The 12,658-nt window shown below is 40.6% G+C and overlaps 1 protein-coding gene across 1 annotated transcript in view; it reads right to left on the bottom strand.

The window, feature by feature from the left end:
- Nucleotides 1-405: 405 nt before the first annotated feature.
- LGR5 (leucine rich repeat containing G protein-coupled receptor 5) overlaps nucleotides 406-12,658 on the bottom strand; it is a 69,821-nt gene continuing 57,568 nt past the window's right edge. Inside the window, exons 12-18 of the mRNA XM_080971161.1 lie at nucleotides 10,392-10,457; nucleotides 9,486-9,557; nucleotides 7,561-7,632; nucleotides 5,894-6,019; nucleotides 4,398-4,543; nucleotides 3,201-3,284; nucleotides 406-2,462 (exon numbers count right to left, since the gene is read on the bottom strand). Coding sequence (XP_080827287.1) covers nucleotides 1,372-2,462; nucleotides 3,201-3,284; nucleotides 4,398-4,543; nucleotides 5,894-6,019; nucleotides 7,561-7,632; nucleotides 9,486-9,557; nucleotides 10,392-10,457 — 1,657 coding nt within the window. The 3' untranslated portion in view covers nucleotides 406-1,371. The remainder of the gene's footprint in view (nucleotides 2,463-3,200; nucleotides 3,285-4,397; nucleotides 4,544-5,893; nucleotides 6,020-7,560; nucleotides 7,633-9,485; nucleotides 9,558-10,391; nucleotides 10,458-12,658) is intronic.

A 12,658-nucleotide genomic window follows, 5' to 3' on the forward strand; every position in this document is an offset into this window, starting at 1 on the left:
TCTGCTTAGCTGCAGGTTTTATTACAAATTCCATATATTTGAAACACCAGTAGAAAAGAAAGCACATCCTCTATTTACAATCACTACACATTTACATATATTATGTACAGATAGCGAATTTAGTCAAATATATGAGAAGAAAATAGAAATCTAGGAAATATATCAGTACAAAACTGTACATGGCTTACTCTCATTTTTAGTATGATTTTACTTTAATAATAAATACAGTTCTATATTTACAAATCGTTTTTTTTAAAAAAAGCTTCTCAAATGAATTTTATTATTTTCCCATTAAAATATCTCAATTATAGCTTTCAAACTTGCTTATGAAAATAGTATGCATAGTGGCCTGTTTTTGTTCTGAAGTTCAATTTTTAATATAAAAGAATCTTTATTGAGCCAGTCTTCAGACTTATTCTTTTACTTCTTGTATACAAAAGAATATATATTCATGTGAGGAACAGTTTCACTGACATTAAGCAGCACTCCATAACCGAACCGCAGTAAAAGTAAAGCTAAATAAACATTGTAGTATGTATTGTGCCATGGTCAGATGATCTCTTGTTTAATCCAAAGTAGTTTTAAGAACAGAGCTCCAGTTGCACGCTGCATTGCTTCAAAATCCAAGGAGACAAAGGAATATGATAACCGTGCAGCCGGCGTTCGGGTGCATACTTTCCGCATTTGTTCATTTTCTTTCCCAAGGATGCATGTGTCAGCTCAGAAAAGTGATGCTGGATAAATCTGAAAACAATTCAGGTCTCCCAACCTATAGTATTCAATGTGGTTATTCCAAAGCAGGTCTGCTATTGCTAATGGGACTTCTTAATGTAAAATTCTAACTCAAATGCCTATAAGCTGTGCTATGTTCAACCTCTTTAACCAGTTAAGAGCGGCTCTTCACTTTCACGCTTAGTTAAACAAGAACATTGAGGCCAGTTCATGTGTAAATATGTATTGTGCAACTAGGAGTGGTACATTTTCCATAAATACTTCCAAGATAATCTCATTTTCTTAATATTTGAAGTCCCATTAAAATAAAAAAAATCAGCTTAGTGGAAGTTTCATTGTGACCATTAAAAGATTCATGAACGGACAGTGAGAAATGTTGATCTATTTTGAATCACCAGAGCCAGTGCTGTAAACATCAATGGCTTTTGGATTTTTTCTTGAGTCTGAACCTCAGCTGATTCAAGAGTGGTTGTCTCTAAACCAGACTGAGATGGTATCTGTTAGGCTTTAGGATGCCAATTTTCATTGTCGCCAAGCCTTTGCCACTCAATAGTAGTAGACAATTATTTTCCTCTTACTGCACCCATTTAATAAACGTGTGATTGATAATTTTTAAACACAGGTGACTCTGAGATGAAGCTAATGACATGGAACAAATGTTACTGAAGACAGGTTACAGCTTTCACTCATTCGATACGATGATGGCACTAGTGAATTGTTGGCGGGAATATCATATGATATTCTGGTGCTTGCAAAGGTTACGAGAGCCTGAGTTGAATCACATGACTGTTTTTCTGCATCCTCTGAATTAACAGAGACCAGGCTGGCATGCTTGGATGCTTTCCATGAAAAAGTCTGCTTTCGAAGACTTCCCAGGTCTTCCTTGAAGTGTGGGTTGAAAAGTATGTAGAGAAGTGGGTTTAGACATGCAGGTAGGGGGACAATTACTAAAAGTATTGGTTTAATTACTTCTGGGCTAATAAACGTAAGGTTTAACAAGGAAGAAAATGATAAGATGGCCACAGGACAATAAAGAATGCAGTTAGTAAAAAGTAGCAAAGCAATATGCTTGACCATGGAACAGTCCCAAACATTATCCAATTCTCTCTTATCCAAACTACAGTAGAGTTTTGTATAGGCTATTGTCATTATAAGAAAACAGAGAGAGTTCAGCAAGACCAGTGCCACCATGTAACCCACAGCAGTTGGCTTCCCAAAAGGCAAAGGTATGCACAGAGGGGAAACCCCATACTCACTTCCCCCAAGTACTGGAATCACTGCAACGATTAAGGCCAAGACAAAGCAAAACAAGATGGCTACCCTCATGCTAGCAAGAGTGGCACTGGTCTCAAACTTTGTGGTGTGTTTCACGGAAAAGCCGCGCTCAAGAGCTGCTAGCGTCAGCAAGAAAACGGAAGCCTCTGAAGCAAAGATGAAGAGAAGTCCAACCAAGTGGCAACCAAGTCCACCTTCCCACCAAGCTCCGTACTGAGCAAAGACTCCAAAAGTTAATGCATCCATGCTGGCAAGCACGCTGCTGGACACACCCATGAGTGTGTTCACAATGGCTATTAGTCCAATCAAGAGCTTTATGGAGGAAATGAAGAGCGGGAATCTGAAGATCGTTGCAACCACCAATGCATTGCAAACAAAGGCCAAAACCACGATGGTCCAGACTCCAATTCGGATTAGCCAGCTCCCGAAGAGGTAGTCACAAGGCTTGAAGGGTCCTGCAAAGGCAAGACAGGAAAGATGAGTGCTTTTAGCTGCCGTGGCAACAACACAGGCCTTCTCTTGGACACTTTGCCCAGAGTGCCTGAGCCCTAAGAAGACACCCTTTCCTCTGCCAGCCCTTTCGCGGAGCCCAGGAGAGGTGGTGAAGAAACTGCCAGTGTTGCTGCTGCTATTGCAACAGTATTATTATTATTATTATTATTATTATTATTATTATTATTATTTTAAGGGAAGAAGGAAAGGGGATTGTGGTGGTGCTGGTGCCACTAAAAGAAGAATGCAGCACAGGAGTTTCTAACAGCAGGGCATTGGCAGAGGCTCCATAAAGCACAGCCCTGGGTTACATGCATTTTGTCTGCTGTTTCAGAGAGGTGGTGGTTTGAGCATTGCCTTTTTTTTGTTCTGTGTAATGGGTTTTTTTGTGGTGCTCACAACAGCTGTTTAGATTTACAAATGTGCCCCCAGGCCCCTAAAGGTTGGGCAGTGGCTCTCCAGGGCTTCCGCCAAGAGTCCTGCATAGCCCTACCTGCATAGCCCTACCTAGAAAAGCCAGGAATTGTATCTGGGATCTTTTGTGTACAAAGCACGCACTGAGTTGCAGTCATGCACACCATGGAGCACTGCGCTTTTTCATAGCTCCTTTTTCTAGAATATAGTGCAGAGTCTGCCAAGAGAGGAAGCGAAGGAGTTTTGAAACCAACCAACCAACAGATTGGATGTAGCTAGATCAATACCTGGAGAGGGAGAGCATTGCACCGAATGATGAGCTTTCAAATCTTCATCAAAGTCAAGAAGAAAATCCTCAAAGTCGCGGTCATCTGTAAAAAGATGAGAACGAGGAATGAGAACAAGGTCGGTGCCAGTCTTGTCTCACTTGGAAAGCAGTTCCATAGCCGGGGGGCAGCCACTGAGAAGGTCCTCTCCCTCGTCCCCGCTAAACATACCTCTAAGGGTGGTGCTACCGAGATGCACTTTCCCTGAAGATCTCAGAGCAAGTATATGGTCCTTCAAATAGCCTGGGCCTAAGCCATATAGTCATGCTGGCCACATGACAGGGAGCTGTACACCGGCTCCCTCGGCCAATAAAGCGGGATGAGCACTGCAACCCCAGAGTCAGCCACGACTTGACCTAATGGTCAGGGGTCCCTTTACCTTTTTAAGCCATATATCATTAATCTCTTAAGCATTCAGACAAAGGGTGACAGCTTATCCATTACTTCAGTATTTCCAGAAGATGCCTTACAGTAACTTAGCCAGTAACTAACTCTAAGGACACCTAACTCAAATAAATAACAAATTCTATCCCAGTTTACACCTACTTCCCTCCCTTTCGTCTGGGCTGAATTTTAGATAATGCACTTATTGGGCAGACATTTGTCCTCTTGTAGTCTCTAAAGAAAAGAGGCAATGCTAGATTAAAAAAAAAATCAGTAAGGCATTTTGTGTTAAATTCAGGAAATTGATTTTAACGACAGTAGCAACAGTAGATTCTAAGGCAGAGCTGGATCTACAAATTTTGTCACAGAAGGCAAAAGTCTGCATTGCTGCCCTTGCTCTCTTGCAGATGTGGTCCCCCCCCCATTCCACACCCCTTCCCCTTGGAGTGGAGAAGCCTTGCTGGAGCTGGGAGTGGGAATCAAGAGGAATTCTAGATCCCCAACTCACCAAGCCCTGGATCCCTCTCCTTCACCACAAAAAAAACTTGAATCCTGCAGCTCCTCACTACCAATGTCTGCCCACAGAAAGCTGGGGAGAAAGAACCCAAGAGGAGGTAAAATTTGAAAATATTACTTTGCAAGGGTAAAATAGGCATCTTATTGGAGGCTCATTTGTACTGGCATTTTATTTTAAAGGCTGAAATCAGAAAGGCATACATTCATTTGATTACTGGTAGCCACATTCCAGTGGCCTCTTTTAAAACTGATTCTTACCATGTGTATGGAAAACGCCAACATCTTTCCTTTGAAATTCCTCAGCACTGCTGTTCTCATCCTTGTTCCACTGGTTTTGGATTTTGTAGTGGCCATCGCAAGCTCCAAATGCACAGCACTGATAAGCATAAGGCATTTCAATCACCCTTTAGAATTAACAGACAAGATTATGAACATTAAAACATCTCAGTGTACTCAACCTACATCCTTTGCAAAGTAAACGCACACGGCATTAGCATCAAACTGAAGCAACAGAGAGGCAGAGCTCTGACTCATTAAACAAATATAAAAAATTAAGGGAAAGCACATTCTTCCCACATCCCTGTACATTTCAGATCATTGTACACATGCCATAATTCCTTCTATTTTCAATGTTCAGGCTGTGAGCACTGTTGCTTATGTAGCTACACAACACTGCTGATGAACAAGAAGGAATTATCAGCAGATGTGTGTGTAAATCCTAAGAATTACATTAAAAAAACCAGAAAAACTCTAAACGGAAAGGAAACCGAAAAATATCCACATGAGGACTATTCAATAACTATGGAATAATGTCTGCAGGGGGTGAGAATCAGAAAACAAGTGGGGAGTCAGATTGGAGTGGAGTGGCTATGAACAGAATAATGATTTATATGACCTGAACAGGAAACATAACTTGGATATTTCAAATGTGATGCCAAACTATAGGTTGTTGGTTTTTTAAAATAATCCTTGCATAATCCTTAGCTCAATTACATTGCTTATTTGAACCTCACACTTTTGATCTTGTAGACTTATGTAGATACAGAAGCTCAGAATGGCTTATGCTGACATATTGACCTTTTGTGCTGCCTCCAGGCTGCAGTTCCATGATGGCAACCAACACTGGTGCATTGCATCAAATTTTGATGCTGTTCCTGTTTGGCATTGGTTGAGCCTGACTGGTATCTTTTTACATGCCAACTCCACCTCTCAAAAGAACAGACCACCAATAGCTCTTCCTCAGATGTTCTGGTTACAGTATTTTTGCATTAAGTCAATATGGCAAAGTATTTTACTGCCACCCTCAAACCACCTACTTGATTCAATTCTTTTCTTTTTGTTTGCAGCTATATATTCCCTACATTTTTCAAAATGGGGGTAGTTTATAAAGCAATAGTCAAGTGCTCGCTTTGGCAGCACAAATGCTAAAATAAAGCAACGGTCAAATGAAGGGAGCTAGCCACTATAAAACACAAATTAGACAAATTTTAACAGAGGCTGTTTATTTGCGGGGGGGGGGATATTGCTGAGAAGCAGATGTGTTTTAAAGTGAGCAGCTACCAGGGTGTCCAAAATCAATCATATTTTCTTGAGATAAAAAGGATGTAGTAAGTCTATAATTTTACCATGTATATCTTTGTTTCAGTGCTGTGGTTCAAAGCCTCTGAACAGGAAGTAACTCACATTATACAGTGACACCCCTCCCACTGCACATGAGCACAAGTGTGCCTTATTAGTTTTAATGAGGTACTCACTTGAGTTCTGGAAAGTTTTCAGATGATATCAAACTTTGTAGTGCATGATTTCCTGTTAATTTTAGATGAGTTAAACCATATAGGCCAGTTACAGGAAAAGAGGACAAAAGGTTGGATGACAGATCCCTGCAAAATTAAAGGGGGGGGGGGACCAGTTTACTATTCCAGAAGGGTGGGATTTTTTTTTTTTTTTTTTTTTTGCCTGAGGGTATTTGTTATTGTCGCAGAGTATTCAATTTTGCAAACGATAAAACATAAAGACGATTCAGCTGACAAAAGATGCACAATGGGTCACTGGTAAATTTGCTGATTCACCTCAGAGCCCAATCCACTTGAAAGGTCTCTTGTACAAGCCACATGGAAAGGAATAGGACTGTAATAACATGTTATTGGATTCTTCCCTCCGTTTTTATTGTTGGCAACTCTTTGATGCGTAAAGGACCTTTACTGAAGTTATGTGTACTTGGATGTCAGTGTGCTTACAACCTAACCAGATTGTCTTGCTTGGATTCTGCAAAATTGGTCAGCATCTGGGATATTAGCAACAGCAACCACAGAATTAAAAAACCAGCCATTGTTACTTATACTGATGCCTTCTAGCACAGGGTTGTGTCCAACTTTAGTCCTCCTCTAATGTTGATCTAGAGCAGTCCTAGAATTAAGGGACTCGACTAACTTCAGGCCATTAATTTTACTCTGAGTAAAACATAGTTGGATACAGCCCACAGTTTTTAAAGAGCAGGCAAACTTTTCCATGGTATGTTATTTGTATGTAATCATCGTTGACCTGGTTCACATGCCACACTAAGCCAATCTATGGCTTACCAGGAGAATATGAATGTGCAGGCTCCTGGAGACAAGCTCACAGAACCTTTGCTTCTCCCTGGTCTTTCTTTAAATTATTTTTTTACTCCTGTGCTGTGTTGAACCTGGGCTCATCAAAACTGACTCTCGTGGTTAAACTCTCTCCTCACTAACCAAAAGTTGTAGCCAAGGTTTGCTCTTAGCTTTGGCTTATTGTGTTGTGCAAACCAGCCACTGTCGTGTCAAAAGCCAGAACATAAAGTGAGAGAGAAAAACTTGCACCGTGCAAGTCATGCTGCTTACTCTACATAGTAGAGCCCACCCTACTCCTGGTATCTATGCACGCTGCCAAGAACATGCACAGCGGCACCTACTGATGGGATGCTATGGTTCCAAGCACCTGTGCAGTTACCTATAGTCACTTGAAGGCCTCATGCCACAGGACATGTAAGTCGTCCTCGCCACTTTAGTAAACTAGGGGAAATGTGGGACAACATGGAGGGCTCTAGTTAAATACTGTGGTAGGCAGGAGCTGACTGAATCTAATTAGATTTAGAGCCAGGCTCCAGAGTGATCTGGGTCTGATCCAAATTTAATCATGTGGTGCTAGACATTAGGCATCTGCTGCCCAAGCTCTCCTGTTCTGCATTCTCTCCATCACTAATTGATACCATGAAACAATGCAGAAATGCAAGACCACTATGGCTGGCCAAACAAAGGCCAAAGCTACTTTGTTTTGCATTTTGTTGTTCATTAAATTGTCATTCCATCTTACTCTGCACTGAATAGAGCTTTTTTGCCACTGGGTATTTGAATGATCATAATAGGACAGCATCAGACATAAAAAAAAGCAGAATACTTACAGTTTAATCAGAGACAACAAAGAGGAGAATGCATTGGCATGAATGACTGATATTTTGTTCCAAGCTAAATCCCTGCAGAAAGGAAGAAAATTATATATGCTTAAAAATGCATGGAGATTTACTTTGAATCTTTTAAATTAAACAACAATTAACTGCATGAAATCACTTCCAGTAGGCTAATTTTAGACCCGTGTTTGGACATTATGATAAGCCACAAGTCATGGCTTACTGTGAATGAGGAGCATGCTACTGCACACAGCCAGATTGCTTCTCCCTTTGTTGACCTGGGACCAACAAACCACTAGTCTAGGCTTAGTGTGCTGTATGAACCAGTGCTCACAGTTTGTTTGCCTCCAAGGTTTGTTCTTGGCTTACCTACTATGGTTTGTTTGGAAGAAACAAACCATAAGCACTGGTTCACACATCACACTAACAAGGCTCATAGTTTTTTGCTCTTGGCTCAAGAAAGGGAGCACAGCAGAAGAAGAAGAAGAAGAGTTTGGATTTGATATCCCGCCTTTCACTCCCTTTAAGGAGTCTCAAAGCGGCTAACATTCTCCTTTCCCTTCCTCCCCCACAACAAACACTCTGTGAGGTGAGTGGGGCTGAGAGACTTCAAAGAAGTATGACTGGCCCAAGGTCACCCAGCAGCTGCATGTGGAGGAGCGGAGACGCGAACCCGGTTCCCCAGATTACGAGACTACCGCTCTTAACCACTACACCACACTGGCTCTACACCACACTGGCACCACACAGCAGGAGCACATTTTATGACTTACTGAAATGTACAAATATTTTGGGTTGCAAATTTGAATGCACACATCTCTTCCCCTTGATCCAGGATCTAGCTACCTAATAAGCAAATCATGGGATGATCTGGTTCAGATAAACTTCTGTTTGAACAAGCCATGGTTTATTGGGGGGGAGTGTTGGGTTCTCCTCTCACTCCCTTCACTCCTCAGTTACATTCAGATTGAGACCCAACTACTAAATCACCATGACAGCTGAATGAGGAAATGTAGGCAGTTTTAAGTTTACAATCAGCATCAAACCCTGATTTGTAATCCTGGTTCACAGGCTATATTTAAACCATAGCTATCTAGTTCAGATGTTACAGGAAATTGATTTTATAAATCAGAAAGTGTCTCCTCAAACTAGGCATGTGAAAGGATGGCAGAAAGGGAGGAAGACTGCTCTAACAAACCATGGTTTGTGGAAGTGTTAAACCTGAAATGAACCTTTCTCTGTTATCTACTAGCTTTTCAATAGACCTTCTTCCTCTTTCACGACTGCTACTTCTCTCATATGCCAATTTCTCTGTCTTTCCACCCTTTATCCCACATTTTCCCTTTCATATCTCCTTCTGGATGCATGCTTTTTTTTTTGCACCAATGCTTCATTATAATAACAGCATATATAAGAAGAGTCTGCTGCCTGTGGAAAACCCAACATAGGATAATACAACACTGAATAGAATATTATAGAAACGGATCAATTATTACTCCCATTACATGAAGTGTGGCCGTCAATTTTTGTACATTTACCCACTCTGCTCCTTGCTCTTTCCTATTGCCATCTGTATACAATTCACTCAGCTTTTCCATTCAGCAGTGGATTTTGAAGTGTACCCATAAGAGGCTTCTATATGAGTTAAATCAAACTTCCTATTTCTTCAGAGAAGTCTGCAAGCGGAAGCTATTTCAGGGTTGGGGTTTTTTGTTGTTGTTCACGGCTGTGTGAATTCATTGCTGGAAATTTTCAACGTCAGAATGTTTGTTTTGCTTTGGCAAATCTAACCTGGCAAGCTGAATGATCAAAGGGGGGAAAATGGAAAGCAGAATATGTAGGAGCAGGCAGAGGAAAGGAATGTGAGCTTCCATGTTTCTCAGTACCAAGGTAAATAGCTCTTTTATGGCTATACTCACAGCGAACGTAGGGCAACCAGCTGCTGAAACGTGCCCACTTTGATTTCATATATTTCATTGTGGTGTAAATCACTATAATGGCAAAACAAAAATGGCTTTAGAGAAAACAACTTCTAGAGAACTTCAAATGCTGCCCAGGATCCCAGAACTACTTCAGATGTCCCAAGAGTTTGAGCATATCTAGTGGGACTTCGACTGCCTCCTCCTGCCCCTGAACTTCCAGTCCCTGTACCACATCACAAACTGATCTCTCAGATGCAAAAGTTGCTTGGTTTACGGTACTTGGGGCTGGTTATCAGGAAGCATAGGTACAAAGCCCCCTTTGGTTGAGTGTGCAGAACTAGTTGTATGTTTATTTGAATCCTGGCCATTGTTTAGATTTCTTTTAGAGCTATATGTTACACGAAAAACAGAATTTCCAGTCTTCTCATGCATAAGAAACAACTTGCACTCCAGAAATATGTATCCTATCCATCCTGTCTCTTTATCCAAAAGGAAGAGAGCAAGGCTTAAGGAGCTGTGAAGGCGTCATAAGACGCAAGCTAGATGGGAAGAGCATCATATCCTGGATCAAAGTTAGAGCTTATCCACTCCACTGAAAACTCCACGGACAGAGTCATCTAAAAATTGAATCATCAATCCTCCCCACCATCAAAAGCCCCTTATAGTTATATTTTTTATTATTCTTCCACATTAAACATGCAAAAGAAATGGGTGATATTATGGGATACATGATGCACCAGACCTCACCAAATGCTTCTCCCCCTAACCCAAAACTATGAGTTTAAAATACAAACAAAGGTTCTGACTCATATATACAGGTCTACTCCCTGCATTGGAGGGGATGGTAAAACCTTCCTCATGGGCACATACATTATTATTTTATTTTATTTTTGGTAACCTTACACTTTCTGAAGATTTTCACAAGCAGTAAAATGAGGCAAGTCACCCAGCTGGTTATACGAGAGGTCTCTGAAATACAAATACAGAAAAATATAAGGTGCCTAATTCTGTTAAATAGTAAAAATATATTTAGGGTTATTGCTTCTTTCTGGATTCAGTTTTCCTTCAAAACACAACTCTTCTTTTAATTGTTTAAAATAATCTACTAGATACTTGGTTTTAAACCATTTTTCTAGGTGGATCTGATCTTTCGAACTACAATCACAGTGAAATTTAATTAGCTTCCCAGACTACACTTTAAATTAAATAATCTTGCCTCTGACCTTTAGAACTGCCATATCTTTAACTGAGGAAAGTGGTTTGAGGAACTAGAACTAACTTTGAAATCAATCACTACGGGGTGGGGGTGGGGGGAAGAGAAAGCCCTTCAAATGATTTGAGCCAAAACTCAACAAATTGCAGAATAACTGAAACATCTGGACTCATTTATAGTATAATATAGCTAATCAAAAACAAGCCATGGTAATTTGCAGAAATTGTAAAAAGAAGAAAGAAAAAAAGGAAATAGATTTGCATCCTGTACTCCTTTGCGCAGGGGAAACTCCCATCAGGCTTAATATGACTTTTGCCTCTGTAAAGAAAGAAATGAGAGTGGACACAGGGACATGTCCCTTGGTTCTGTTTTTTAACCTTAGATGGTAAGGTTTTGTCCCTGGGCTAATATTCTTTAAAATTAACTTACGAAGTTAATTTTAAAGTTCTCCTTGTATGGGTGCGATGGGAAAGCTCCCCGCCTAAAGAGCATTTACTTCTCGTAGGATCGATCTCCACTCATTGGGAGAAGGGTATCAATGCCAAAGTCAAAGGGCATGCTCATTTAGCAGGAAGTAAAACACAATAGCTGCACTTGTAACCTCATCAGGTGTAAGTTGCAGAGGCACAAAAATGGTAAAGTTATAGTAGGTCATTTTGGCTACCAGTGTGTGTGTGTGTGTGTGTGTGTGTGTGTGTGTGTGGAAATTCTATCCCAAGGGTAACGTAAAGTAACTGTAAAAATGGTCAATACAACAAAACCACAAAAAGCAGAAACACTGGAGGAAAGAACTGTCAGGCCACCCTGTGGATGAGGAACGGTAATCTTTGCATGTCAGGTTCCCTGGTTTTAAGGACTGGTTGCTTCAGATATTGAAGATTCTCATGGAAGCATATGGCCCACTGCACACACTGCACATTTTAAGCCTGTAGACAATTATCCTCCTTACTCAGATATGGCTCTACACTACAAGGAGAGGCTGCAAGGAAACTCTGCTTAGATGCTTTCTCTCCCACCCCCCCACCCCCCAAAAAACAACAGGTGGGCAGTAGAAGGAGGAGTGGAGGGGACATCATAATGCCAGGGCTGGAACCAGCAGGCTTGCGTGATGGTTAATTGCATGAGAGGAATGCCGAAATAGAAACAAATGAGAAACTTGCAATCTGAACAAAGAAAAATATTCCGTAAGTTGAGCCAACATTTCTGAATGATTTTGTTTATACGTAGGCCTTTTCTGCATTTAAAATAAAATTGTCAATGCTTACCCCCTTTAAAAAAACAACAACCCACAAATGTGAATTTAAATCAGATAATTCTATACATATACAGTTGATCTGTGATGGTAACAGTGCTGTCAGTTGAAACACCTTTACTGAGTTTGGTCCTATTCTATGCTTTGCAGGAAAAGATACTTCATTTTGCTCCCAAAGCCAGAGGAGCAAAGGTAGCTCATAACCAGCAATATTTAATGTTGCTGTGATAGAATTAGTACCCAACTTTCTAAGAAGTGCCCACAAGAGCCATTTTGGCACTATGATTGTATGTTTTTAGCTAGTGTTATTAGAACGTTGGCTAAGCAAACTAATGCCAGATACATTCATCATGATGTAATCATTAAAGGAAAGTGCAGTTGGCCCATTCACAAAGAAGTAGACAGAATGATTACTTTTGATAGTGATTAAACTAACACTGCAGCATTCTTGTAAGCTACAATAATGTATTGGTTAATCATTAGAAGGAAACAGGTCTCCCATACATCTTGGAAATAGTGTTCAAAAATCCAATTGAATAAATATGCCTTGGAGAGAAAATAAAGGTATGGAACATTAAGGTATAAGTGAGGATGGAGTCTGTCCCCATTTCGGTGATTATCGGAAAAAGGAAAACCTTTAACAGAATGGAAACTGGGCTTCCCTGGCCCCTTGTGTATGATTTCTGGACACGGGTGACTTTTAAA

Source organism: Podarcis pityusensis (genome assembly GCF_964106645.2).
Source record: "Podarcis pityusensis genome assembly, chromosome: 10".
Taxonomy (NCBI): Eukaryota; Metazoa; Chordata; class Lepidosauria; order Squamata; family Lacertidae; genus Podarcis; species Podarcis pityusensis.